Consider the following 25,826-nt stretch of genomic DNA (forward strand, 5'->3'; position numbering starts at 1 on the left):
ATACACATTAAAACGTTACAAGGAGCTGGGCAGTGCCGAAATTTCAGCACTGGACAGCTCCATGTAACGTTTTACCGTGGGAAATAAAAGCATCGTAATGCTATCTTTTACATTTAAAAGCACATATCTATTGAAACTTGTCCATCCCTATATTCGATGGGCAAGTTTAGATGGATATGTACTTTTACATGTAAAAGATAGCATTTCGATGCGTTTCCATTCGATTGATTTTCATTGATGCATTTGTGTTTCGATGCATTTCATTCGATGTAAAGACCATAAACCTCTCTTTGGCTGTACAAGCATTGTATAGACTACTCTTGCTGGTTTCTGAGTCCACAGCAAGTGGCGACAGAAGCCGCCTGATAACAGCAAGGGTACATTATCGAAGATGTACAATAGTTGGGAAGTCTAATCATTTTAACAATAGATATGCGCCCCAGGAGCGTGAGTGGAAGTTTTCACCACCTTGCTATCGTTTCGCTGAGCCATTCAATGGTCTTCCCGTAGTTATCGCAAAACAGTTCTTCGTGATTTTGGGATAGCATCACCCCTAGGTATCGAACACGGGAGGGCTCCCACCTAAGATTAAACTTGTATTGGTATACTCTGGTTTCTGCCGTGAGGGGGAACACCACAGACTTGGTGTGATTAATCTTGAGGCCAGAGAAGACCTTGAATCTGAGGACCTCTCTCATCACTGGGTTTAAATTAGTCGCTGGGTCGCTAATGAAGAATGCCAAATCGTCTGTGTATAACAATATGATCAGTTTGTGTGGGCCCAGACTAATTCCCCTCCCGATTTGCTGTTCTCTTAGGTCCGCTGCAAGCGGTTCCGTGGTGAGGCAAACAGTAGCGCAGACAGAGGACATCCCTGCCTGGTCCCTCTCCTCATATCGAAGTTTGCTGATCTTGCTCAACCTATTAAGATTTTTGCTGAAGGGTTTATATATAGGCGGGACACCAAAGACCAATTTGATGAAGTGGGACCCTAGACCTAGTTTTTGTAGTACTGCAAAAAGGAAGGGCCATTCGAGAGTCGGAAGCTTTTTTGGTGTCCCGAAGACCCGCGACTGCCTGGGATGAAGGGGCCAACACCTCAATCCCAAAGAAACTGTGGAGTCCAAGCGTGGTTTTTTGTCCAGGGATGAAACCCGCCTGCTCCGCTAGTACCAGACCTTGGCATCAATGGGAGTAGGATCCTCTCCAAGATTTTAGCAAAGATCTTATTGTCAACATTTATTAAGGAGATTGGCCTATACGTGGCACAATCCTCGCGAGGCTTCTCAGGTTTATGTAGTAACAGCACATTTGCTTCACGCATCATGGGGGAAGAGTCTCTCTTGCAGTCACCGCCTCTTCATAGACTCGGAGAAGGAGCAGTACCAGAGTAGGGGTGAAAGCCTTGTAGAACTCCCCTGTTAACCCGTCTGGTCCTGGTGATTTGGACCACGGGAGTTCCTTAATTTCTACCAAAATTTTGTCCAAGGTGATAGACTTAATGAGAGATTCCTGTAGGTGTGCTTCCATCCAATATAGCTCAGTATCTTCAAGGTAGCCACGTAGGTCGTCCGGGTCTTTTAGGAATTTGGAGCTATACAAATCTTGATAAAAGGCTCGAAACACCTCTACAATGTCCTCTTTAGAGTGAACCAACTCCCCTTGGGGATTCTTCACACATTATACTAAGGGCGTACGTCCATCTGCAGCTATCAGACGTGCCAGGAGTGCTCCCGGTTTCTGGCCCTCACCATATTGCCGCACCTGATGCCCACGGGCTAGAAACCGGATTTCCTGGTCAGCGTTTGCCTTAAGCCCCTAGAGTTCCTCACCTAGTTGGGCCAAGGTCCGGGTGTCGGTCTTTCTGCATATTCCCCCTCCAACACCTTAATCCGGTTGTCTCCATCAGCGAGTTCCCTTCTAATGACCTGTAGAATTCCGTTTTCTTTGGACATGCAGAACCCTCTGACATAACAATTGAGGGTCTCCAATAGAACTCCTTCAGAAGAGACTGACCCCTCATTATCTTGGAGGAAGGACTAAATTTATCCCTGCAGTTCTCAGGCAAATACTGGGTCCTAGAGTACACCCGATTTGAACCGCCAAGCGTAACCTCCCCTACCGCCTGTCTCTGGCGGGCACTCTAGTAGTACAGGAGAGTCATCAGACAGTGTTCCAGGGAGAATATGACTGCTTCCCCAGTGTAATTCCCCCCTCTCAGGACACTAAAAAATAATCTAGTCTGGAGTTTGAGCTGTGAACCCAGGAGTGGTATGTGTAATCTCAGACTTTTAAATGTTGTTGCCTCCATGCATCGACAAGATTATATGTCATGCAGATTTCTCGCACTTATAGGGTTGCCTTAGTTATTCCACTCTGACCCGCTCCTGATCTGTCCCACAGAGGGTCTAGTGTGGTATTCAAATCCCCCCAACACCCAACACACACAATCGTGGCTGTTCATAACCCAGTTGAATTCATTTGGGCTATCTACATTTGGGCTGTATGAATTTACCAATGCCACTTGTATCCCGTCAAGCACTCCATGTACCAGTAGTGTCCTCCCAATGTCATCTCTGGCAACTGATATCAAACAGAACTTTACACCTTTGCTTATCAAGATTGCTACTCCTCTGGAATAGGAGGAGTAGGATAAGAAGTACCTGAGGCATCCACAGCTAGCGCCCCATTTACATTCAAGGAGGGAGTAAGGTGGGTTTCCTGGAGGAAAGCCACATCAATGTGCTATCTTTTAAGGTATTGCGTGATCCTCCGAATCTTGGCGGGATTATTCCGCCCTTATATTCCATGTTGCCACGTTAAACCCCATCATCCCTCAGGATACCGTAGCAGTGAGGACCGGATCTTCCCATCTGCTTCATTCTTCACATAAACAGGCCCTGCCTGTATCGTAGGATACAACGGCGAGGTGAATTGACGAGGACCGGACTCCGAACAAACATAACTTCCCCTAAAACCCTCTCCCGCCACCCTTTGATTCCCTGCACCCCCTGTCCCCCCCTTAAGCCCCTCCCCCACGGGCATCCCCCAACCCGCCCGTCGTCATTCCCCTCCCCCTTAACCCATATGCCTTATACATTGTGGAAATCAGGGCGCTAGTGCCCGTCCGAGCCCTCTGGCTCCCCTTCCAACTTAGGCGTGTGCGTATTCGAGGAAATTGAAATCAGATAATTGAGGTGTAGACAGTCCATACAGTATCTGCAGCGTTACTTTCCCCCAGAGTTCATGTCATACAACATCAGCCTAGGTCTCTCCGGTCTTGATCATCTCCACTGGGTCTCAGGTTGTTCCGGGGGTGGGGAAGGAGTTGTGCGGTGCACACCAATTTCATCAATAAAGGAGCTTGCTGCCTCCGGTGAGGTGAAGAATTGTGTCATCCCTGCATGTTGGATCCGGAGCTTTTCTGGAAAAAGCATGGAGTCCCTGAGGCGCCTCTTTACCCCTGCAAATGAACACTGTGATGCCCGCACTGCTGCCAGGAACTCCAGATATATATGGATTTTATCTCCATCGTACTGGAGCTCCCCCTTCTCCCTAGCCAGCCGAAGGATCGTGTCCCGGTCTCAATAGTTTAGGCGGCGTGCGATGATGGGACAGTGGGCTGCTCCTGGTATCAGACGAGCTGCAGGTATGCAGTGAGCTCTCTCCACTGTAAACAATGGGGAGAGTGTGGGCTTTCCGTACAGTTCTTTGCACAGGACCTCCACAAATTCTTCCCTTTTGGGCAGATCCTGCTGTTCTCTTACAGCGACCAGGCGATTGTTATGGCGGGCTCTTCCCTCCAAATCTTCGTTTTTAGTTACCGATTTGACCTGAACCTCAAGTGATCACACTCCGGCGATAAGTGAGGTATTTCCGTCCTCTAGCCCAGACACCCTCTGCTCCACCTTATCCAGGCGGTCGCCATGTTTGTCCAGTCGGTGTTGTAATAGGTCAACCTTTGAGGACAATGAGTCTTGCGTAAAGTCGAGACCGCGATGCCCGCCTTTAGATCTAGCAGAATCTCTCTAGTGTCCACCTCTGAAGATTGGGTGGCACTCTCTGCTGCCTCCCTTGTAGATTGAGATGTTTCCGCCTGGTGCTCTCGTCTGGGTGTTCTGGCGGAGGTTCCACCTTCGAAATTAAATTAAGTTTCCATTGCATTTTGTCGGGTTTGCCCCTATTCAGTAATCGTCTTCCCCGGCGCAGACACAGTCTATCCCAGGAGTAATTGCAGGGATCAGGGACGTCCGCCCACTTCCACAGTGTAGATGCAGAGTTTCGGATGAGCGAGGTCCCAGAATTAGGCAGGTGTGTGTGTCCGTAGGTGGGGTAGTCGGGCTAAGCAGTTGCAATGTGTCCGCCCCCGACTGGTGCAAGCTGCCACGGTGTGTCCCCCCACTCCAGAGGAAGTAGGGCTCTGGGGGTTGTCTTTCGCTGTTAGGGGGCTTCCTCAGACCTGCACTGATTGTCATAGTATGTCCTAGTCTTGGATCTCTCCTTCTGTCCCTCCACGTGGATCGTACGGGGTTCTCCCCTTCTCTAGGTCGCACTGTTTGTGAGGGTGCTTAACAAGTGGTGCCCTGCTGCATTATCACCCCGTTCAAACTGGCTCTCCAATCACTCACTGTCTTGTGGTGTGTTGGGGCATTATGCTAGTGGCCAAGCCTTCCCATGAGTCCCTCTCTTGGTAGCGGCGTTGTTTGTCAGATGTCTGACACTTTGATGTTCACTGGGGAGCGGGCACCAGACTGCCTCTGACCCCCCATTTATGTGTTGGTTCTGTGAGTGGTTGTGCCAGCCTACTGGCTCTGCCGGCTTGGTCACGTCACAGTTAGACTATGGGCAACAATGAGTTTGCCCTCTTTGCCAATTTCTCACAATGAGGGTCAGTGGTCAGGTGGCAGGAGTTGGCTCCACACTGCCTTCGCTCCCGGCCCTTGCAGTGTTGTCTCCCGCCTCAGGAGTATTTATGCTATTCAGGGTTGGCGGCACTGCGCTACAGCGGGAAAGCGTCAGCTTCTCCTCATCTGCTCTCCGAGGCCACTCTCCCTCTGGTCCGGCTGTTTGTGGGGATGCGGTCGGAAAACACCAGCCCACATGTGCGGTCCAGACACCCTTCACGCCCTGCCTGTTCTGCCTTGGTCGAAGGGCCCACTCACCGGAGTGCAAGGCAGCTGTCGAATGCACCAGCATCCGACCGTGCCTCCAGAGGGGGCTCCCTGATGGAGCACTGCTACCATCTGTGCCACCGGCCCTCTACCCGCTTCTGACAGCCGATGCCTCTGCTGCCCTTAAAGTATCAACCGAGGGGTCCTGGCTGTCCATGCTCCACCGTGTCACGGTGGCGCGTCTCCCTCACAGGCACCGCAGCAGGCCCACAGGTCAGCACAGTGTTATTAAGTTACGTTGTTGGTGCCTCCTCCTTGCTCTCGTGGCCGCCAGCCTCACAACTCCTTCCAGCACTGAGAGGGATCCCAGTAGCCTCAGCTCACACAATGTCGTAGGAGTCTGCTCAGGACCTTGTAACGCCTTGGAAACACAATCATGGTTGCCTCCACATAGCTGTTGTTTACAGGATTATTCGGAAGCCCTTCACAGAGCTAAATGAAGAGCTGCCATCACGGTTAGGCTCTCTAGCGCCACCCTCGCCTTCCTTACATTGTTAAAAAATAAATGAAATGGGAGTTACAAGACATGTTCTTCCTTAATCAGATATTTTAACGTCCAGTCGAGCAAGTTATTGTCATTGTAGATCAATGACCAGAGGGATGGCATTGACTTTAGCTTTTTTTTTACCAAAGACCCACGGCTTTTTATCTGCAAAACTGCTACACGGAAATAAAATTATACTTTTAACAGATGCTTAAGCTTAGATATTGAGGTAGACTCATTAACTGGATCAGACCAAGATGTACTATGTTTGGACAAGTGCCTTCTGCTACACAAAACATGAAATCACAAGTCTCTGTTCACTCTATAGTTGACATGTTTCATGTATAGCAGCACTGTATGTGAGAGGAGAGTATTCAGTTAAGGGTGAGGTGTTGGACACCAGGAGGGCCGAGGACTTGGAGTACAATGAATATGAGCCGTGGAAAACCAGAAATGCGGGTGGAGGAGTGCAGTGTCAAGTAATACTGGATACAGAGCCTACAAGCAACAATAAGAACAAGAGAAACCCCAGAACCAAAACAACATAGGAGTGAGAGAGGAACTCTAGATGCTTGTTCCTAACAGAGCTTTCTGGGAGTTTCTGGTTGGAATGTGTTACAAAAGACCTGACTAAAAGCAGGAGGGAGCAAGACGGGCAGCACCGAGGTTGGAGAGTGGTTCACTGATGCATGCAAGGGTGAGTAGAGAGAACTTTGGGGAAAACCATGGGTTGACAGGGAGAAGACTGAGACCCAACCAGGTAATGCCCTTTGAGAAAGTGAATAAACAGGGAATGGTTGCCAGGTGGAACCTTGAGTGAATGCTCCTACAACCAAACAACAAAGTAATTGAAAAGAGAAGCCCTAACAAGAAAGTGCTTCAAAGGAGAATACCTCTTCATTATGGAAATTGAAGGCAACATCCCTAGAGTCAGTTCAGAAATGGACTAAAAGGAGAAACATTACAGGCTCGAACTTGAATGCTATAATCCTAGAGTCATTTGAGAAAGAGACCGGGAGAAACACTGAATCCTTGGACTTGAAGTCAAAATTCCTATTTAAGTTTTATAAAGACTGAAAGCAAGCGCTGTGGCAGTCCAACAGGCCCACATTATAATTCTGGAGTAAGCGACAAACAGTTTTTTCAGTAAAAATATTGAACTCTAGCCCAGGTCTCGGGTGTCAAGCATATGAAATCGCTAAATAATAATTTCTAATGGAGGCAGCAGCCTTATCGTGCTTGTGATGAAGACCAAGCAGGCTTTTTAGGATTATTCTAATCAAATCCACAGACTCTTACCCTCTAGCAGTGGGTCACTCTCCATGGCCAATATTGATACCGTAAAATCCCCAGTTATTTCTGAACTTTGGCTCCATTACTTTAACCTAGTATGAGAATTACCTGAAGTAAGCTTGGTGATTGTATAATGTTCCTAATTACCCTGATTATTCAATATAGTGTATTTCCAACTCCTGCCTCCTCCTGGTTTGTGAATGGCCTTGGCTCCCTTGCCTGTAGGGGTTTCGGAAGTATAGGTTTCTTCCTGGATTACCCTATATTGACAATACTTGTATCCCCCTCCTCCATGATTGGCAATTATCATCCCTCGTGGGCGAGGGTTTCAAAACCTCATCCGCCTTTTTTATTTTGGTAGACGTTACTGCGGGCCAAGTGGCTCTGCATCATACTGTATCATCTCCACAATAGCGCCCACTTGCTCTGCATCTGAGCCTTCAAGCCAGTGATGATTTGGTTGTACTGACTGTGGGTCATCTTCAAGAATCCTCTGAGAGCTGTAGGAGCTGTGGGCAACAGTGCATATACAAATGCTTTTTCCACTGGCAGGTTTCTCTGATTTTCCGTGACTCCGCGTGCAGGAGACCGGCAATGATGATACTCCCTCTTGGGCCTGAGAGAGGTATTTCTTTGTGCGATTACTTGTGGGGATTTGCTAGAACATTATGTGCTCTCTACGTGAAGGGCGGTAGGCTAAGGGAGTGCCAGTTGGTGTTTCACACCAACTGGGGAACCCTAGTCCACTTATCTTCCCTCTCTGTGTATGGTGTGTAGGATCTGAGCCTGGCAGAAGGATGCAGGGTGAAAGGAGCATGGGGAGGTGTTCTGGGAAATGACCACTATCCCACTGGAATGAGTCTTATTCTCTGCACCCCCATTGCCCCTCTGGCTTCCAAAGGCAGACCATGCCATGCGATTTTCACATCTTCCATCCAGAATATACTCTATCTGGTACAATATTCAATGAAGTATTTAGTTTTTAAAGATCAAAAGGTGGATAGGGAGAAAGAGAATGATTGATGATGTGGGATCAGTCCTTGTTGGCGCGCTAGTGACCACTCTCAATTGGTTCCAGAACCTGCCTTTCCAATCAGTTCTAATAAACTTGGCAGCAAAAGCAAACAACTGCCCCCTCAAACTTCCCACAGAGTTTGTGAATAATATTGAAAATTGAGAATTGAGCTTCGGGGGAGTGTCTTGCGCTCGAGGTCAGTCCTTTCAAAGTAAGAATTGTTTCAAACAAACGTAGTGCATGTCCAAATCATGTGAGATGTTTATTTTCCAAAAGAAGCAACAGCCGACACGTGTTTCGACCTTTGGTCGTTGTCAAGGCTGTGTAAATCGTGACATAGCAACATTAGTGACAATAAACATAACAGTGAGATTATCATTAGTTCATAGAATTGTTCATGAAACAATAAATCCATTAAAAGAGGGAAATAAATCATACCATATTGTTTCATGTATCAGGTCAGGATTTGGTGGTGGGAGTCAGAACAGGATAGGATTTCAATACCAAATGATAGAAAGAAAATATAAAGTTGCAATGAGCAAATTGACAAAAGTTGTTCTTCCATTATATTCAATACACATTAAATTATTACCCTAAATTTTTTTATTCTTGATAAATAAACGCCAAGCTCATGCAGGGTTTTGTGAGGTGTTGCATCTATCTGTACCCGATATGACCAAAATATCGCGCAAATTTAGTAATCTAAAAAGTGTATCCTGTATATACTGAAATAGTTCAAATGAAAACTACTCACCCTGAAGTTAGATCCAATGTCTTTGGCAACTATTGTTTATAATTATCTCATGAGACCAATGGGACATCAAACGGGTTTTCCGAAGAAATGATTGTTGGTAACTCTGCAGTGAATGAATATTTAAATCAATCTATGATAGACTATTAAATGACAGGAACTGGGTGTTAATGCAAGCTATGATTGTCTTACCTCGTTAATGACTAGCGAATTTACAGGCAAAATGGATTTCAGTGGGCTATTTCTGGCATACGTGTCTTTATATGTCCTGCAAGATTATATGAAGAATTTTGAATATGAAATGATATGGCCATTAAAATTACCTCAACACCCATAGAAAATAGTATGTTTTTTTTTTACTAATGTGCGTGGGTACAATACTCCATTCTACAAGAGTGATATTGTGTCCATTATGGAAGTGTCTTGTTAGTAAAAGTTGAGTAAGATATAGATAACAATGTAAATGTGGCCCCATATATACATGAACTGTACTTTATTCCCCCAAGTAGTCCCCTTGAGATAAACAAACCCCATTTAAGTAATTAGCATCGCAAAGTTCCGTACCTACTAGTTGTGGGGATAAATCCCTGCTCCTGATTTGTGAGGCAGTCCCTTTCGGTTCCCTTAGCAAGGCTTTTCAGCCGCGAATGCGGCTACCGCGCCACACTAAATGGGGTTCGTTACGTAATGACGTCACGCGTGATGTTATCAATGTAAACATTATGACGCGCATTGTCAGCGCACTATATCTATTGTTGGCAACAAAGTATAAATATATCATTATTGGTGAAGGTTAAACATAATTCCCTTATTGGTTTCCATTCCTAATGTAATAGTAGATGAATTATATTGTAGGAGAAAAAAAGGACGTGTTCACGTGTACTGGGGTAAAACAAATTCCATTAAAATTATGGAGAATTCCCCATGTATGTTTTATATCGGGTTACTGAAGAATCGCACCGCACAACCACCTAGGAGTGGTTTTATAACTGGCCTGTATATGGTTAGAGAAACACATGCATTTCATGGTCGCAATTCAAACCCACTTGGGTATATCTTAAAAAGCAAATCAGTTTACACTCTTGTTGCCTCAATTTGAGCATAACATTGCCTCCTCTTTTGCCTAACTTAGCCTTCATCAGTCCAATGAAACGAATATCATTGCTATTGTGCATTTGATGGCATTCTCGCCAATGAATGGCCAACAGTGATTTGGGGTCATTGTTTCTTAAACTAGACAAGTGTTCCCTGATCCGAACTCTCAATTGTCTAATTGTACTTCCTACATACAGCTTGCCACAGACACAAATGATAGCATACACAACATTCGTAGTACGACAATTGATAAATTGGTTAATTTCAACCACATTCCCATTCATGTCCGTGAAAGATTGACAATAGCTGTGGGCGTACTGACATTGATTGCAATTACCACATTTGAAAAACCCAATGTTTTTCTTCAACCAATATTATTCCGAAACATTGACTTTAGTTTCTAGAAAAGACGGACTGAGTTTTTGTTTTATTGTCTGAGCTTGTGTATAGGTGAACTTCGGTTTATCAGAAAGATAGGGAGTCAAATCATTATCCAATTTCAATATATTCCAGTGTTTATCAGCCAAGCGATAAAGAATAGATGAGTCTTTTGAGAACTGAGTAATGATAGCAATGTGTTGTGATGCATGCTTCGCGCTAGAGCGCTCAGAGAGTAAATCTGACTGTTTGTATTTTAGGTATTTGTTCTCTGCTTTATTAACGCATGTTGATTTATATCCTCTACTCAAGAACCTGGATCTCAAAACTTTCGTTTCTTCTTCATAATCAGAGTCCCTACTGCAATTCCTTCTGGCCCTGTAGAATTCACCAAAAGAAATATTTTCAATTGTGGAGCGTCGATGGCTGCTTTGTGCCTGAAGTACAGAGTTCACTTCTTTTGATTTGCGAAAAGTCTTAGTTTGGATAGTGCCCTGTTCAATGAAAATACGCAGATCTAAAAAGTCAATTGCTTCTGCGTCTGCAGCACCGACAAAATTTAGCCAAAAATCATTCTCGTTAACATGTTGTACAAAATTTACAAAAGATCCAGAATCTCCTTTCCAAACAATAAGTATATTGTCAATGAAGCGTCGCCAAGCAATCAGATTGCTCTTGTATTCAGTGTTGCTGTATATATGAACCTCCTCAAATTGTGCCATAAAAAGGTTTGCTAAAGAGGGCGCAAACTTCGCCCCCATAGCAACACCTTTGGCTTGAGCATAATACTGTCCATTAAATATAAACACATTATTATCAAGTGTGAATTTCAAAAAACTTTTCAGTAATTCGACATGGTCTAAATATGATGCAGAAAAATCACGAAAGATGTAATCAATGGATTTCATCACAATCACATTGGGTTTGAGAACGTCATCCAAATACTGTGAAAGCCCCTCTGTAGCCCACCCTATACCGCTCATTATCGGCTATGTTACATCTTAATACACCTGGATGCTACATCCCCCTCAAATCTAATCCAACTAAAAAAGTAGTTGCTGAGCTCTCGGAATTCATTAAATTTTGGTATGAAAAGGGTTTCTTGACAGAAGATGAAAAACAATTTTTGATCAATTCAGAACCAGTTATGCCCACCCTATATTTTCTACCGAAGATTCATAAAGACTACATCGATTTTCCGTCTGTAAAACCGATAATGAGCGGTATAGGGTGGGCTACAGAGGGGCTTTCTGTAACGCTCACCTGATTCCCGTAGAGGCGCCGGTCTTGACTGGGCGTATACCGTATCTTCAAAGGTGATGTGTAACACACGGCTGGCTCTTTGGGCTGGACCTCTGTGCACTGTATGTCTGACTTGAAGGGTAAGATGTCTGCAGATAGAAAATATGGGATTAAGGAACTGGGTTATTGAATGTCTCTCTCCTCTTCCCTTTCTCTTCTCCTGTAGAACCCCAAAGGTTAACGCTCTCACCTTAGGTAAGTGAACGCCGTGCTCTCCATCTGCTTCGGGGCAGGGTGCTGTAACCAGTTTCTTCACTGGATAAGGGTAGCAGGCCTCTTGACTTCAGAGGACTGCTGTCCGTCGTTTACTGCACGAACGGTAAGTTTCGAGTAATTCTAATGTCTTTAAAGTCTTTATTAATGATGTTTCTTGTTTTGCAGGGTTCCGGCGATGGCGGATGACGGGCTGAAGTAAGTTGAAGATGGAGCCCGTGTGATGAATAGAAGCGCCTGGAAGCACGCAAGTAAGCGCTTGTTGCCTGCTTCACGATGCGCTCTAACTGTCTTTTTATTTTGCAGGTACAAGTTCGGAGCGGCTGCAGGGTGCCGGAATACCCACTGGGTTAGATGTGGAAAGGAGTAATGGCACGTGAGTATTAAAGTTCCCCAATGTCTATAAACGCACCTTGTTTTGTCTTTCAGATGCGGGATGCAGCGCCGAAGGCCTCCGGAGCGTGCAAAGAGTTGGTAAGCCTTTGTCTTTCAGATGCCGGAATGCAGCGCGAGGCGTTGGTGACAGCCGATGGACCAGGTAAGTGAAGAGCTGTCACTGAAAGCCCGTAATGCTAACCTGTTCTTTCTTGTCTTTATAGGTGTTGCTGAAGACTGGATTCAGGATGGTAAGCCTTTTTCCTTAGGCCCAGGATCAGATGCAGAAGACACGATGAGCGTTCTGCTGCAGAGGATGCAGAATAACGCAAAGCAAGATTCATTCATCGGGTGTGGTTTAAATAGCCTCCTGTAGTGCTTAGGTCTCCTTCCACAGCCACGCCTAGGTAAGAAAAGAGTTCCTGCTTTCCAGAAGAGTTCCAGTGTTCTGAATCTAGGGAGTGGCTCCTGCCCCACCCAACAGGAAAAGTAGTTCCAAACAGAAGAGGATCAGAGGCTCAACTGGCAGGCAAGTAAGCAGCATGGTCTGCTGCAGGTAAGTCCACCCAAGCATTATGAGCCTGGCGCTTCCAGCACTGGGACTGGGCATATTTATGAGCCTGGTGCCACTGGCGCCAGGACTGGGTCCAAAAGGTCCCAATTGGGACTGGTTGGCACTCGGAACCTGGGTTATCGATTTGCTTCCAAGGGAGTTGGGAAAACCCTGACCTTTTGGAAGCAGAGATCATGACACTTTCACAGTATTTGGATGAAGTTCTCAAACCCCATGTGATTGTGATGAAATCCTATGTGCGAGACAGCACTCATGTTTTACAATTTTTGCAATCATTACAATAGGAGGCCGATTTTTTGTTAGCAACATTGGATGTATCAGCCCTTTACACCAGCATTGATCATGATCTGGCAATGCGCAACATTGATTATGTCTTTCATGATTTTTCTGCATCATATTTAGACCATGTCGAATTACTGAAAAGTTTTTTGAAATTCACACTTGATGATAATGTGTTTATATTTAATGGACAGTATTATGCTCAAGCCAAAGGTGTTGCTATGGGGGCGAAGTTTGCGCCCTCGTTATCAAACCTTTTTATGGCACAATTTGAGGAGGTTCATATATACAGCAATACTGAATACAAGAGCAATCTGATTGCTTGGCGACGCTTCATTGAGAATATACTTATTGTTTGGAAAGGAGATTCTGGGTCTTTTGTAAATTTTGTACAACATGTTAACAAGAATGATTTTGGGCTAAATTTTGTCGGTACTGCAGACGCAGAAGCAATTGACTTTTTAGACATGCGTATTTTCATTGAACAGGGCACTATCCAAACTAAGACTTTTCCCAAATCAACAGAAATGAACTCTGTACTTCAGGCACAAAGCAGCCATCGACGCTCCACAATTGAAAATATTCCTTCTGGTGAATTCTACAGGGCCAGAAGGAATTGCAGTAGGGACTCTGATTATGAAGAAGAAACGAAAGTTTTGAGATCCAGGTTCTTGAGTAGAGGATATAAATCAACATGCATTAATAAAGCAGAGAACAAATACCTAAAATACAAACAGTCATATTTACTCTCTGAGCGCTCTAGCGCGAAGCATGCATCACAACACATTGCTATTATTACTCAGTTCTCAAAAGACTCATCTATTCTTTATCGCTTGGTTGATAAACACTGGAATATATTGAAATTGGATAATGATGTGACTCTCTATCTTTCTGATAAACTGAAGTTCACCTATACACAAGCTCAGACAATAAAACAAAAACTCAGTCCGTCTTTTCTAGAAACTAAAGTCAATGTTTTGGAAGAACATTGGTTGAAGAAAAACATTGGGTTTTTCAAATGTGGTAATTGCAATCAATGTCAGTACGCCCACAGCAATTGTCAATCTTTCACGGACATGAATGGGAATGTGGTTGAAATTAACCAATTTATCAATTGTACTACGAATGTTGTGTATGTTATCATTTGTGTCTGTGGCAAGCTATATGTATGGAGTACAATTAGACAATTGAGAGTTCGGAACAGGGAACACTTGTCTAGTTTAAGAAACAATGACCCCAAATCACCGTTGGCCATTCATTGGCAAGAATGCCATCAAATGCACAATAGCAATGATATTTGTTTCATTGGACTGAAGAAGGCTAAGTTAGGCAAAAGAGGAGGCAATGTTATGCTCAAATTGAGGCAACAGGAGTGTAAACTGATTTGCTTTTTAAGATGTACCCAAGTGGGTTTGAATTGCGACCATGAAATGCATGTGTTTCTCTAACCATATACAGGCCAGTTATAAAACCACTCCTAGGTGGTTGTGCTGTGCGATTCTTCAGTAACCCAATATAAAACACACATGGGGAATTCTCCATAATATTAACGGAATTTGTTTTACCCCAGTACACGTGAACAAGTCCTTTTTTTCTCCTACAATATAATTAATCTACTATTACATTAGGAATGGAAACCAACAAGGGAATTATGTTTAACCTTCAATAATAATTATATATTTATACTTTGTTGCCAACAATAGATATAGTGCGCTGACAATGCGCGTCATCATGTTTACATTGATGACGTCACGCGTCACGTACACGCGTGATGTCATTACGTTACGAACGCCATTTAGTGTGGCGCGGTAGCCGCATTCGCGGCTGAAACGCCTTGCTAAGGGAACCGAAAGGGACTGCCTCACAAATCAGGAGCAGGGATTTATCCCCACAACTAGTAGGTACGGAACTTTGCGATGCAGATTACTTAAATGGCGTTTGTTTATCTCAAGGGGACTACTTGGGGGGAATAAAGTACAGTTCATTTATATATGGGACCACATTTACATTGTTATTTATCTCTTACTCAACTTTTACTAACAAGACACTTCCATAATGGACATGATATCACTCTTGTAGAATGGAGTATTGTACCCACGCACATTAGTAAAAAAACATACTATTTTCTATGGGTGTTGAGGTAATTTTAATGGCCATATCATATCATTAAAAATTCTTCATATAATCTTGCAGGACATATAAAGAAACGTATGCCAGAAATGGCCCACTGAAATTCATTTTGCCTGTAAATTCGCTAGTCATTAATGAGGTAAGACAATCATTGCTTGCATTAACACCCAGTACCTGTCATTTAATAGTCTATCATAGATTGATATATAAATATTCATTCACTGCCGAATTACCAACAATCATTTCTTTGGAAAACCGTTTGATGTCCCATTGGTCTCATGAGATAATTATAAACAATAGTTGCCAAAGACATTGGATCTAACTTCAGGGTGAGTAGTTTTCATTTGAACTATTTCAGTATATACAGGATACACTTTTTAGATTTCTAAATTCGTGTGATATTTTGGTCATATCGGGTACTGATAGATGCAACACATCACAAAACCCTGCATGAGCTTGGTGTTTATTTATCAAGAATAAAAAAATTTAGGGTCATAATTTAATGTGTATTGAATATAATGGAAGAACAACTTTTGTCAATTTGCTCATTGCAACTTTATATTTTCTTTCTATCATTTGGTATTGAAATCCTATCCTGTTCTGACTCCCACCACCAAATCCTGACCTGATACATGAAACAATATGGTATGATTTATTTCCCTCTTTTTATGGATGCATGGTTTCATGAACAATTCTATGAACTAATGATAATCTCACTGTTATGTTTATTGTCACTAATGTGGATAGAGAGCAGGTTGTTTGTTTTCTTGATTTGTATCTTTCATATTTTCATCCTGCAACATGTTCTACCTCCTTAGGAATCTTGTTTACTAATATACACAGAACATGCTGTTGTATCTCTCCTTAAGATAGTTAAAATGATGTGCCCACACAGTCTCTGGCTGCTTGAAATAGAGGCCTTTTTAATCAAAGACTACTAAATTGATACTGCTAAATTCAAGTTGTTAAGGTTTGCCAGCTTGATGGTTTAGAATATTTCACAAAGTGGGCAAGTCTACTCTATGCATGTTTCATTCCTTGGGTAAGTGTGGTCACAGGTGACTAATTATGTTTCTAATTAACTCACAGTTCATGCGAGAAATGGCTGGAGCTTGGCAGATGACGGTGGAGCAGAAGTTTGGTTTGTTCTCGGCAGAGCAGAAGGAAGCAGATCCCCTGGCTGCTTCAGAAGAGAGCCAGCCAAAGCCCTGCCCTCCGGAGGTTACACCTCACTACATCTGGATAGAGGTAAGTATTGCTTGGGGTACCTATCAGCATTTCATTTTCACATTGGCCATGTTCCCACTGTAGATTTTGTTTTGGGCATGTGGAGGTGTTGCCACAGTGTGCTCCCTCATCATGTTACTGCTTCTGTATTGGTTCACATTGGCCTTGTCTGCAATCCATTCTCTTAGAATGTGTGTGTCATAATTTTGGTGTAATTTCTCTTGGGTTTCACACTCATTTACACTGAACACTTCATGGTACATTTTCCGTACCCCACCTAATTGACAGACTGGGTACTATCAGATTTCATTTGGAAGGAGAATTCTTCAGTAGAATTTAGTAGGTACTGTTCCTGTTGTAAAGATGAAAAGTGACACTCCCTTATTTGTCACCTCTACCATTGAGTGAACACATTTCTTAAATGCAGCCTCACTATTTTGTAGCTGAGAATCTCCCCCGGGAAGGATCAGAAGCGAGACGCATGGAGGTTTGGGGACAGAGAGAAGATGAAGATATTGGGAACAAGTGGGCCAAGAGGGGTGAGTTGGGAGAGATCAGATAGGAGGAATATGGTGGGGAAAGACCATGATAACACGTAAATACAATGCAAAGAAAGTGAAGTAGGAGCAGAGAAGTGAAAAAAGAGAAATTGACAGAGCGATGGGCATGGGAAAAATAAACCGAATGGCAGAATTTAACACAGAGTGAGGTGCGATGGGAGGAAGGAAAGCCAACTAGGAGGACAGAAATAGTCAAGTTGAGAAAAGATTGAAGAAGTGATAAGGAGTTTAGTTGCGTGAAAGGATAGAAATAGACTGATACGTCAGATGTTGAAAAGATGATACTGGCAGACCTGAGCAGTGATGGAAATAGATGGGAAAACGATAATGAGGAGTCAAGTGTAACCCTAAGGTTGCGAGCCGTTGGGCAAAAGGGGCGAGAGAAAGGAGGGAAGGAAAGACTGGTAGGAGAAGGGAGAGGGAAAGGATAGAGGGAAGAAGAGGACCTCGTTTTTGGAAGGATTACAATGCAAAAACATCCAGGATTGAACTGAGGAAAGACAAGCAGATGTACATGCATCCACCATGTTCTCAAAAAATAGATGTCTAAACTCCTCCATTGTCCTCCTCAAACACTGCAACCAATGAAACCCTTGATGTTGCACTTTGTTTAGGTTTTTAACTCTTTTTCATGGAAAATAAATGTTATCTGTTTATATTATCCACTTTTCATTAGGAATCTGGTGGTAACGAGAAAACCGGTGGTAGTTGAAATACTGCTCATTTTCAGCATCCACAGATTTACGAATTGTCGTATACAGCATTTGCATCATGCGGAAATGAAAAGTGACTGCTTGCACTTTTTCAAAGACACTATTGTGGAGAATATTGCAGGCAGTGATTCCCGAAAAGAGCATGTTGTATTCACCTCCTCTAAATGAGTTCCAAGAAAACACAAACATATTTTATAAACATTACTTAATCCAAAGGGTGGTGTTATTAACAGTGGTCAGGTGAGGCAAATGGAGCATTCAACAATATCTTGTCCTAAAATAATGGTGCACACAACTCCCACATGAGGAAACAGTGCCTCCTTCACCATAAAAAATGACCTATGGGCAATTACACATGTAAGGCACCCTAGTAGCCCCACACACTGTATCTAAAAAGTAATCTAAACATTGGAAGGGTACTGCTGACACATTTTACAATCAACACCTTGCAATGTCTGGAAGGTGTGACCATTTGCAGGTAATTACCTGAAAAAGGTAGCACTTACTAGGCGTGCTGGTCTTTGAGAGAGCAGGGGTGGACTAGAGAGAGGAGAGGAGACAGCAATGGCAGAAGATGAGCAGGAGAAGGACCAAGAAAATCCTGCTGCCACCTGTGCAATATGTGAATGACTGGATAGGGAGACCATCACCTCTATCCTTCAGTTAAGTCAGAATGACATGGACAGCATCCGAATACAGACTTGTACACACTTTCTACACCTTCTGATGGCAGTTCCGCAATTCCTTGCTCTGAGGACCTTCGAACATACTGCTGAATGGAATGTCACAGCCAAAACTTTGTGTGGTCATGAGCCAGATCTTGACATGTAACCAAACCTATGGACATGGCTTGTGTGTTAATGAAAAGGATTATTGCAATGGCCTGGAAACGGGTGAATGGGCCACAATACCTAACATGGCATGGGGAGATGAAGCGCTGGGTAGAAGCAGAAACCCCGGCCTGTGAAGACAGAGTCTTCAAATACCCAGACGGCGCAAGTGTGTCGTTAGACGCATGGAAAACCCTAACATGGGACGTGTTTCATCCTTCGGATGATAAACCGCCTTGAGCAAATAAGCTTGCTGATAACCTGCGTGCCAACCCCATGGTTGCTCTCATGGGAACGGCGGCATATGGACCAATGCCACTTCACCATTCCCCGCCCCTCCCTCCCCCGATATCTCAGTTGCACCCACCATGCACCCATTGCATTTACCCAGCTGGATTAAGCACTCCAAACCGCAGACCGCCGCAGTTTATTTGTGTATTTTGTTAAATTTTGTGTTAAAAAATGTTACTCTTGGTGTTCTATGCCGATAAAGATGCTGTGAATGTAATGTTAAGAAATGGCAATAAACAAATTTAAAAATATTTGAGCCAGATCGTGGATCTCCTACATCTCCTTCGCTATCTCACTGGCTGATTTTGACTGTGTGACTTTCCCAATGTGCCAGGGTGATTACGCCGGACTACTCTCCTATATTCCTGTGATCCCCCTTACTAAGGGAGTTGTTAATCATTAACAGGAAACCATAGCCAGTGCTCCAGGTAACAGTTTGAATTGGGCATATTTTACTCCTCATTTTTATAGTTGGGAGAAAAATTGCTTTTAGGGAGTAAAAATGTAAGTCCTGTTTCAAATGGCAGCACTTAATAAGTGAGTAAAAATGTTTTTAATGGATTCCTTACTGCCACGGATTCCTCATCTTTGATATCCAAATGCCAGCACAGCTGTTCTCCTGAAATGTTTACGCTCTCAGGGAGAGCTGTGTTGCTCTGCGTCGGGTCCGCCTGATGCCTCTATGCGCCCTGTGGTGGAAATTACATCAGGGCCGGTATAAGTAGAAATGTTGCGCCCCCAAGACCTCAGTTCCTTTTTTCCTGCACACTCTGTTCGCTTATCTGGAACGTGTTAGTCAAGATTTTCTAGTGATTTGCCAAGCCGACTCTGTCAAAGGCCTCCGGTTTGAGGATCGTTGTGCGTAAAATCGAGCAGCTCCGCACATGGAGAGGGAGAGAGACAGAGAGATGCAGAAAAAGAAACACTGTAAGAGGTTCGCTCTCTCCGAGTGAGTCCTCTCATCAGGACTCTTATTCCTCCTCGAAGAAAGAATCTGTGCAGGTAACCTTTTCGACCCAATCCTCCCCAAAGGACAAATGGGAATGTTTTTGCCTGAAGATGCTTGGCATCTTATCCCAGGCAACCGTGGCTCTGGCACCTGTGGCGCAGGCAGGGACACCGTGGCTACGGCGCTGATGAATCCCATTGCGTCTTTCGCAACTGGCAGGGTAACCGCCTGCAACGCCTACAGACTCAGGCCTGGTGCAAGCAGAGGGTGAGATTGCCTGGTGCTGGATGCAGCGTCTTCTTTAACGTCAGCGCTGACCTGCACTGTGCACTCCACAGGAGTACAACCTACTTCACAGAGATGCTTTTATGTCGAAAATGTATTGCATTTATGACGAGGAAGGTGACCAGGTCCCATTTGTATTTGAGTTAAGTGAACACAGCCTTATAACAGCTGATGGCGAATCACAGTTGGCGCAACAAATAGGATTCCTATCTTTTTTCCCCATTTGGATTTGAACCCATGGGCCCTAGGGAAGAGAGGGAATTCCCTGAGAAGTTCTACAGGAGCTGCAACATGCTGGACCTGGTAGCTGATTTGCAGGGGTGCCAGCGGTCTGGACACCTCCCCAGAGTTGGACATTCTGCCAACCTAACACTCCACTGACCTTGACGCGGAAGAGGAGACTGAGAGTAAGGAACACTACACCTTCATTTTACCACTCTGGTACTGGGACGAGGAAGATGCCTGCAGAGTATGGTGAGAGTCCAGCATGTCGCCTTAATCACAGTTCGGCAAACCTAACTAAGGATCCAACAGGTTGCAGGTGTATAAAGAGAGAGCCAGAGAACACCACAGTGAGAAACAGGGAGGCCCGTGGGGAGGAGACCAGCAGGGGAACAGTTTTCGCCAGATGCAGCTGTGGTGGGATCTATGGAGGAGCCAGGACGCCGGCCTGCAGCCCAGAGGGGGAACCTCTGTGTCGTGGAACTTTGCAGGAGAAAGCAGGACGCCGTTCACGATGCACAAAGGCAGCGCAGCTGCCAGCGTGTGCGAAGTAGGCCCGAGTGTGCGCGTAGGGCTCGCAGGTGCTGGACCACCGGCATGCGAAGAGAAAGGAAGCAGCAGGAGCCACCCAGGAACAATGCAGAGGACCCGTGAGTGTCGGGGAGAAGCACTCAACACTAGGGCTTTCCTAGTGTGCTGCGAGTAGGTAATGAGTGCATATTAATTACCAAACTAACGGAAACTTGAAATTAAGCATAATTGATGCATATTAATTACCAAATTAATGGGAAACTTGAAATTAAACCTATTGAGTGCATATTGAATATAGAATTGAAGGAAAACCTGAAATGAAGCATAACAAATGCACATTGAATGCCAAACTGAATTGAAACTTAAAGATAAGCAAATTGAATATCTTTTGAATACCGAACTGAATGAAACCATGCAATTAAACTTATTGAATATAAAATTAAGAAACTTTTATGGGCAAACCCAAAAGGCAGCCAAAGAGAAACTGCCTACCTGAAAACAACATGTAAAAAAGAGCACAAGTGTGAAAAAGTGCCACAGAAAGGTGGGGCATGAGCAAGACTGCCACCAAGTGAACTTTATGAATACATGCAGAGCGGCAAGGCCCAAAGACTGGCAAGAGGTGTGTGACACATTATGACACAGCCAAGAAGCTAACCAGGAGAAGCCAGAAACGTGTAAACCATCACAAAAAGTACAAGTGCCAAAGGACACGTGCAGACTCTCTTTGCATTTTTATTATTTATAGACAAATCGAATACAATACCTTCTTATAAAAACTGATTTCAAGAATCAAATTTTGTCATTACTTATTTATTGTTTTATTCTTATTTTCTTTTTTCTTTTATAAACATCATCGTATATAAAACAGTGTACAAAAATGACAATCGTTGATTAACAATCATTAAAACCTTAATGAAAAAATACACTAAGGGTACAATTCCATTGTGTAAAAACACCACACATACTGTAATCTCATATATCAACACATTTGTATCAATCACTTTCATCCTCATTCAAAAAACCATCCATACTTTTGCAAAGAAACGCAATAATAACTATTTGTTTAGGAAAACCAACAAGCCTAACCTTTAGACCTTTGATGCTAGACAGTATTCCTCGTCCAACAAAGTGCATCAGTTATTTAATATAATATTGGCATATTTTATCAAGTCATTCTAATATATTCAATTCCCACATATCTTCATGTAAACCAAAATACAATCCGACTCCTGGAAGGAATGTACCAACTGTTGTCATATCGACTCGGGTTTCGGGCCTGGTTTGATGGAGTAATCCTGCCAGCCCCCTCATCAGCACATAGAAAACAATCTTGATTCTGGATCACATTGGGGTGTGCTGAATTGATTTTTTTTTTTAAAAGTTGTCTGTTTATTTCTAGAACATTTTACTTGCTGATGTTCTATTCTGCGCCTCCATCTTCGGTGGAAAATGCACCGTCTCTATTTATCAGCGCATCGATCCACCGTGGCACTGAAACCAGCCAGTGCCCTCTCTGCTGTTTAATTACTCCAAAAGGAGGGTACCCCTTGAGAAGGAACCCTGCTTAATGAAGGATGGGAAACCACACGATTCCCACAGTCGATTTAAAAAAGAAAAAATGCGACTGTGTGGTCGATGACTGTTGCCAACTGGCCAGCTCACCCCGATGGATTCGATCAATGTAAGGCTTTACTTCCTTGCCTATTCAACAAGAGGTGTTGTCGCGTACGTGTCCGCAACAATGTGTACCGGCCGTTTTAGAAGCTTCAGCTAAAGTGTAAACTTGCATATAAAGCCAAGAGGCCAACAAAGAGGAGTTAAATGAATGTGACTCTGAACAAAGGGGCAGGTATAGAAGAACCTGTGTGGGCTGAAGAGCCCAGGGGTCCTGGTTACGCGACCTGTGATGGGTGTGTTAGTGAGAATTCTCTGTTTAGGCTGAATTTCCTAACCTAGTGAGCCCCCCAGCAGCTTTGCTGGATTTTTGGGGTTTATTTTTTTCTCCTGCCAAGAGTGAGACTCTTTTACCCTCACTCTTGAGCCTGATTTGAGTGTATTTCTTTGACTCTAGATGTGTTTAATGGGCTATGGGGTCTTTTACTCCATAGGGCTTCATGTGTTTTTGTGTTGTGAGTTACACAGCACCCTCAGTGCAGTAACGCAGGGGTGTCATAGTGACCCCCCAGTATAGACTCCATACCCTGGGGCTGACTACTGTCTCCCAGGGCATGTAAAGTCACCATTGACTTTACTAGTCTCAAATTCTGAACAGAACCAGTACAAACCACCATACTGTGGATGTACTGGCCAGGGCAATTCAATTGCCCCGGGGTCTGTTAGTCGAGGGGGCACGTCTCTGTCCCCCCTGTTCGAGTTTTGGCTGGTGGCAGTGGATACTACTTTTTATATTCGACTGCGAATATTTTCCTATGGGATTTTCCCAGTGTTCGAGGCTACCAACTTTAATTATTTAATCCCTATAGCCTCGAACATACCGCCGGTTTATTTATTTAATATTAATTCTCCGGTTGGTATTTTTTGCCAGAACTAAAATGGCGTTTGTGTTCGCTTCTGTGACTCCAACCCAAGTTGAGCCCTTTGTTCCACTTTTTGGCGGGCTTCTCCACAGAAGCCTCCAAAAGTGGTGCCACTCTGTCTGGGTACCACAGGGGGTGTGGGAGGGTGTTTAGGCACCCTGGACTGAGTTACCTTGGTAACTCAAGTCGCACTCTTGTGTGATTGGCCCAAGTGGTGAGCCGGCCAGCTCACCACTTTGCATGTTTGATTGACAGCTAGGCTGAGTGAATGGGGGTATGCTGCATAAAAGCAGGCCTTTGGGGACTGGAACTTTAGAAGTCGCCACAGGACCTAAGAATCCGACGAGGGAGAAGCTGAGCCGACCTGCTACGACGACACCACCGGTGGAGCCTTGCTGAACCGTCTCACCACTTTTCCCAACGACAGAGAAGATCTCCAGCCCGGAGAGTCTTCTTCCTTCTACTGGTGGGGATAACCAGTCTGCTTCCTTTTTCGCTTCCTGGAGCATCTCGTGGCCGCCTTGCCTGTGCCAAGCACCGCAGCAACCTGGATACCACGTTATACCCCTACCGCGAATCAAAGGTTAGTACCTTTAACCGGAAAACTCTGCGGCTGTTTTCTTCCCTGGCAGTGCAACGACCTTCAGCTTCCCTTCACGTCGAGATCTTCTCTTCTTCTGGACGATGCTGCAACTTGTACCCGCTGCCAGGAACAACTGCCCCCGCAGGAGGATCCTTTCCACATAAGGTACCGTGTTCCGCCTGGCTCCCCTTGCAACCGACTGTACGGGGTAAATTTTGCCCCGGGCTTTCGAACCTGGGTTAGCCTGGGACACCCTGGCTAAACTTTTCCGAGCCTAACTAAAACCTTTCTGAACTCCCTGCAAGACGTTTTAAGCCTGTTGTCATTGTGTGATCTTGGGTGCATTTGTGCTCTGCTCTCTCCAAGAGTGGGCCTGGCCTATGGACTTTGGCTCACAAGTAACTGTTGACTTTCCTGCCTTGCTTAAGAGTTCCTAAGTATTAGTGTGGTGTATATTCCTACATTCTGCCTTTTTCCCTGCCTTTTTCGTTAACTTATTGGAGTGGCAGCTATAATTAAGCGCTCACCTCTGTCTGGAAATAAATGGTGTTAACTTAGACTTGGCTGATAAGGAATAAAGGATGTATAGATAATAATAGTAACTGTGTTGAGTGATTTACAATAATAGTACTGGAGTGTTTCAATCAGTGTGTTTTTAAATAAATTATATACCTTGATACCGAGCTCTGGTCAGTGTTTGCTTGTGCTATTGTGTCTGAGTGCCTATTGTGCCATACTGCCTAACTCTTCTTGAGGGAAGTCTGACTGCTCAGCCTCAGCTACCAGGTAAATCTGGGTGGTACAGACTGCTACCAAGTGGGTTTACGGCTAACACCTGTAGTCCTAAATCTTTTGCAGTGTTCCCAAAGGGAACTGCACAGGTTTCTGCCTAACAGGGTGGACCATGTGGTCTTGACGACTGCGCCTAGACAAGTGAGCCCTGAAATGTGCGAACCAAAGACATTGGGAAGTGAACCAAGAAGAAGCACTGCAAGTGAACTGGTGAAGCAGTCCAGAAAGAGGGTCAGGCTGACCTTGAGTTGTGTTCAACGTTTTGAAGGCTGAAACATGTACAAGTGATTGAGATAAAGTCTTGGGGAAGGTAACCCTGAGACTTGAGGAACTGCGAGTATTGTCTTGAGAGCAAAGCCTCAAGACCATTTTCTTTTGAACTGTATTGCTTGGAACTTGATGAAGGGAACCCCAAGGATTGTGTGGAACTGTACTACCTTCAACGTGAGAACGTACATTTTTCGACCTTTTGTGGAACTTTCTTGAACTTGGGCAGGGGAGCTGAAAAGGAAACTGGGAGCTGGAAGAAGTTCAGAACTTTGTGTTGATCACCATTTCTTTGACTATTGGCATCCCTTCACGTTGCTTAGCTTTAGTTGTGAGGGCAAGCATAGGCTTTGGTCACAGACTTTTAAGTTGAACTTTGACTCAGACTTTCCTTAGTTTCATTCAGGCAGGGAAATCTCACCTTAGCATAGGGCAAGTTAGGCCTCCTAACATCCTGACATTTAAGTGAATAAATACCTTTTGTTTGAACTTTGTCTGTTGTCTGTGCCTTGCTTCATGATGCATTCACACAGCCTATTCGTGCTGTTGCTGTTTCAAGCTGTACACCAGGTTACTGAGCACTGGTGGATAGAATTCAATGTCAGCCTTCACATTGAATGTTCCCATTGGTTCCCTACATTCTGATACGGGTGACAATTTAATTTTTACAAGATAACTGCTTATAATAAATAACGATGTTTTTGAAGTTATTAATATGGTAAATGCATATTTTAGTTTTTATATAAAGAGCAAATAAACCGCACAAAAAGATATTAGTACAAATGCTCGTACTTCTGGCCCCTTGCTTCTTCTTTTTGGCATCTAAGTTTACTATGAGGGTACAGGCTTCTTTCTTAATGATGATTACTCTGATTTTCGCCTCACCCAAAAGATTGCCATTTTTGTATCCGTCTCTTCACCCTATGAATTAAGGAGAGGCTACATTGTTTGGACCGTAGGTGAACCCTGATTTTTT

At 44.1% G+C, this 25,826-nt stretch overlaps 1 protein-coding gene across 2 annotated transcripts in view; it reads left to right on the forward strand.

Moving 5' to 3' along the window:
- The window catches only part of PI4KA (phosphatidylinositol 4-kinase alpha), a 2,470,135-nt gene that overhangs the window by 1,411,969 nt on the left and 1,032,340 nt on the right, over positions 1-25,826 (forward strand). For both annotated transcript variants that reach the window (XM_069619956.1, XM_069619957.1), the window contains one exon: positions 16,150-16,308. In XM_069619956.1, the coding sequence (XP_069476057.1) occupies positions 16,150-16,308 (159 nt within the window). The remainder of the gene's footprint in view (positions 1-16,149; positions 16,309-25,826) is intronic.

The sequence above is a fragment of the Ambystoma mexicanum genome, chromosome 10, assembly GCF_040938575.1.
Source record: "Ambystoma mexicanum isolate Mex_15411 chromosome 10, UKY_AmexF1_1, whole genome shotgun sequence".
In the NCBI taxonomy this organism is placed as follows: Eukaryota; Metazoa; Chordata; class Amphibia; order Caudata; family Ambystomatidae; genus Ambystoma; species Ambystoma mexicanum.